Source organism: Octodon degus, unplaced genomic scaffold (genome assembly GCF_000260255.1).
Source record: "Octodon degus isolate 3935 unplaced genomic scaffold, OctDeg1.0 scaffold00087, whole genome shotgun sequence".
Taxonomy (NCBI): domain Eukaryota; kingdom Metazoa; phylum Chordata; class Mammalia; order Rodentia; family Octodontidae; genus Octodon; species Octodon degus.
The window spans coordinates 1,438,373-1,442,770 of record NW_004524663.1 but is presented as its reverse complement, the minus strand read 5'-3'; the positions used below and the strand labels follow the sequence as shown (position 1 = coordinate 1,442,770).

Genomic DNA, 4,398 nt, shown 5'->3' with positions numbered 1-4,398 from the left:
ACCAAAAAAAAAAAAAGCTTAAAGTTCTCTGCAGCAACTGGAAAAACATAATAAGCTGAGACAAATTTGGAAGTCCTCAATTTATTCCAGTGGCATTTCAGCCACTTTCTAGGCCAAAACCAAACCTCCCACAAAAGCATCCCCCGAAGGATGAGCCTCAGAGCAATCTCCTCCAAGAGACCAGCATCCACAAACTAAATTCTCCAGATGCAGCAAGACTGTTGCAGAATATTTACAATTGATCTACAGCCTGTGTTTTCTGTCATTTCTATAGTTTTGTCCATACTGGGTCATCAATATGTCCTCTGAGCCAGAAAGGTTTCTTTACTCTCGTCTGCATGTGATTAATAATAGTCTCTACATTTGAAGTTTAAAATGGTATATAGGAAGCATACTTTTAATCCTGATTGTCTCCACTAACATACACATTTAGTATATATTTTGATATATGATTTTCTTAAATATAGTCATATTTAACTTAGATTTTATGTACAAGAAAGAGGCAGGCAGGCAGGCAGACGCACCCCAGCCTCCACCTGCCTGAGGATGATTGCGGCACCAGCACAACCTTTTTTCTCCCTGCTGTGCTCTTCCTGCCTGGACACCTTTATCCCTCATGCCACTGAACAGCAAATACCCCATTTAAAAATATCTACAAAGAGCTGAATAAGAGCTGTTCTATCCTGAGATCAAGCTGCACCCAACTTTTGCCTACATTATTTCTAAGTAACAGCAAATGGCTATAGGTCCAGGCTTCCCACCCACGTTACAGATTCTCAGGAGAGCCTTTCTGACCCCTAGCTCTACTATTCACAGCCTCCTGGAAGACATAACTTGGGTCTCTATCCAGCTACAAATAAAAATAGAATTACTGCTCTGATTTGTAAGAGGAAGACTAGGCTGGTATCTCAACTGACAGACTTCCAAAGACTGAAGAATTTATCGAAAGGTGAATAAATGAAAAAGTACATTGATAGATGACAACAATTTATACAAATTAAGAGCTACTATTCTAGGAATTTTATAGACAAATTTATAACAAATAATTCAGAAGATAAAAAGTTTTCACTAGTGAGAATCTACCACTTTTAGATAGACACACATATCCATGAGTACACGTGCCTGGCCCGAAATGACAACTGTAGCTGCAGAAACACTAAAGTTTTTATTTTCATTTGTCCCTTAGTTTGTAATTCTAGAATGTCCACAAATTATTAAGTATAGGTAGGAAAACATAGCCTAGGGCTGGGGAGATAGCTCAGTAGAATAAGTGCTTGCCTGGCAAGTGCAAAGTCCTGAGTTCAATCTCTAGTACTGGGGGAAAAAAAAAAAAATTGAAGCAGGGGAAATTCTAAGAATAAAAATGAGTAGAAAAAAGTAATCACATCCTAAACCACTTTTTGTCTTCCTTATTATACTGTCACTTTTTCTCCATCTCTCCTTATTTCTCTACGTTTTAGCCATACTGTTTCTTGCCGTCTCATGGAATGAGAAACCACTCAACAAAGAAACTACTATCCTGGAGAAACACTGGCCAGTGTGGATCCCTTTTGTCTTGTCTACAGGTAAGAATCTAAACTTTTTCCTAGCATGTTTGAATGTAAGAACAATACTGTGTGGCAGACACGATTCCAAGTCAGACCAGCAATGAGATCTGCCCTGCAGTTCCCCAAGCACAGAAAGATAAGGTGGGGCTGGGCGTGGTGGCATGGCCTGCAATCCTGGCACTCAGGGAAACAGAGGCAGGAGGGCCACAACTCTTGAGCCCAGCCTGGGAAACTTAATGAGACCCTATTTTAAAATAAAAAAATTAAAAGGCCTTGGGATGAAGATCCCAGGTTCCATCTCTAGTAATGTTAAAAAAAAAAAAAAGCTAAGATCACAGAAACTCTGTCTGACTCTGGGGGGCTGAGAGAAGCAACAAGCAACACCCCACAAACACCTCTGGTAGGGGAGTAAGCATAGGTGAGCAGAGGGGACGGGTCACTGTGTACTCCTTCTCCAGGAAGAGCCCACACTGCAGCAGAGCATCCGAGCAAACAGGCAAGAGAGGCTCCCCCCACCTCTGGAGCTGTCAGAGCCTAATTCCCCTTGGAGAATCCACTGCTTGCCTAATTCTCTGCTCTCTGCCCTTTGTCCCGTTCCTTTATTCTTTTGTCTCCTTTGAGAGTCTACCCTGAAACCCTACCCCATGATCTAAAATGTGCTCCCTTGGAAATTCTGGGCAATCGGAGCACCCACTGGGGAGTGCTTCCATCCAGCCGCCTGAAACCACCTTCGTGGCCTACAGCTCTGCTCCTCACACAGCCCTAGCCGCACCATGCAGGCATAGACCACACACTCTGTGCTTTTCATGTGTTCATAATGCATCCTGTCCTCACCAAGCCTCACAGCAGAGGCACTACCATGGGCCTTACACACATGCACAGTGTGATTTTAACTTGCCCAACTCAATTTGGGAAATAATAAAGTGAGGGTGCAAGTTCAGGGACCCTGGCTCCTCAGTCTGTGACCCTCACCATATACACTACTTCGCAGACTTCTTGCAGTGTCCACTAGTGAATACAGACCACTTAACTTCAGAGAAGCGCACAAGTCAGATTCCCTAATGAAGCAGACACAATGACCCTGAAATTAAAAGGACAAGAATCCTTTCTAAGGGGACACAGCTGCAATGTGGCCCAAAAACCTGGGTTAAGAAGCATGGGTCCTCGCACCAACTATCTCCCAGCTGTACTTAGCCCAGAGCAAAGCCTTTCAGGTGAGGAGGAGGTCTTTTTAGTGCAATTTTTTTCTTTTTAATTTTAAAGTAAAACATACTTGGGAAAACATCACAGAGCAAAAGAAGCAGAAGGGTTGTTTTCCTGGAAGCAGGGCTGGCAGCAGCGGTAGGGCTCCAGCCCCGGGACGCTTTCCCACCTACCTGGGCGTAAGTGCCACTGCAGACCACTGCGTTCCACTTGGTGACATCGGTACAGCTCGGATGGCGGATCAGGTAGTTGTCCATTCGGCCCACATAAGCATCCTTGTATCCTGTCACAGAGCCGTCCACGTCATGGAATATGGAATTCTTATCACCGTCCAGCTCACAATCTTCAAACCAGGGACCAGGCTTTCCAAAGAAGACATTCAGAGAGACCTGCCAGTGCAAACCAAGGATAGCACCAAGTGAGGACTACTGCCACCTTTGCGTCGCCTGCTGTCCCAACTGCGTGTCCACCACAATCGCTTTATGTCAGTTACAGTCCACTGTTGTCAAGTGTGACAACTAACTAGTTTTCTACTCAATTAATGGAATGCTTGAAGGGGGAAAAACAGTAAAGCTGAGGAGATCTGGCTGCGTACGGTGGCTCACACCTATCATCCCAGCACTCAGGAGGCTGAGGCAGGAGGACTACTGGGAGCTTGAGGCCAGCTTGGGCTACAAAGTGACTAGCTTGAGCTGCATGGTGAGAGCCTGCCTCAAAAAAGACAAAAGGAAAAAAAAAAAAAAGAGCTCCATTTTTTCCACTTAAAAACAATTCCCAGTCCATCACTACCTTAAAAAGCTTTAGGCTGGATAAATCACTGGACTGAAACTTGAAGAGTTCGCCTATGCCGCTAGAAGGGTAGGACTTCTGCAATATTCAGCAAACTGCTTTTCAGTGTGACCATGTCAGTGATCATTAAACTCTTTGCTCAGAGGTCCATGGGCGGTAATTGCATAGCCAGCCTCCGTGCTGATAAGGTGACCCAAGACCCGTCCGAAACAGCTAGGGATGTAGCTCAGCATCCAGGCTAGCGCCTTTGTGTGAAGTCCGGGGTTCAACCTCTAGCACTGAAAAGAAACCAAAGCACTGCCCTATTCATTTATGTAGGAAGCCATCTACTGTCTAGTTCTACCTTACTTACGCAGCCCAAAAGAGAACCAACCAATATGACATGCCCATGTGTACCTGCGCCTCGGCTCCACTCCTCAGCTCTTCTAGAAAAATCACATACATGCTTGTCCTCAACTGGGTAACACCAGCACTCATATTTAGATGTGAACAAAAGACTGAGGCGCTGTTTCCCTGCTGTGGCTTTCTGTGGGAGCAGGGCAGCAGGAGCCTGAGCAACCTCTCTCTCCCACCACTGCTGTCATCGAGGAGTGGGGAGATGGCTGCAGCCTACAGGGACACCATCGGATTGCTCCGAGCGTTATAAGGAAATGGCGTGGTGTAACTGCTCAGAAAACTGCTCCTGCTCGCAACTGTGACTAAGACATCCAAACAGACCTTTAAAATCCCAGAGTGTCTAAGTTTCCTCATGTTGTCACGGATGGCATCTGTCACACACATCCACACCCAGTTGTGACAATAACAGGTATCCAACACTTGGCGGTCCTCTGGGCTGAAGCTTTACTAAATCTACACAAGG

At 45.3% G+C, this 4,398-nt stretch overlaps 1 protein-coding gene across 1 annotated transcript in view; it reads right to left on the bottom strand.

Annotated features, from left to right (window-relative positions):
* Positions 1 to 4,398, bottom strand: part of Tmem2 (transmembrane protein 2) — an 80,946-nt gene that overhangs the window by 20,298 nt on the left and 56,250 nt on the right. The window contains exon 17 of the mRNA XM_012515999.2: positions 2,924 to 3,139. Within this exon, the coding sequence (XP_012371453.1) occupies positions 2,924 to 3,139 (216 nt within the window). The remainder of the gene's footprint in view (positions 1 to 2,923; positions 3,140 to 4,398) is intronic.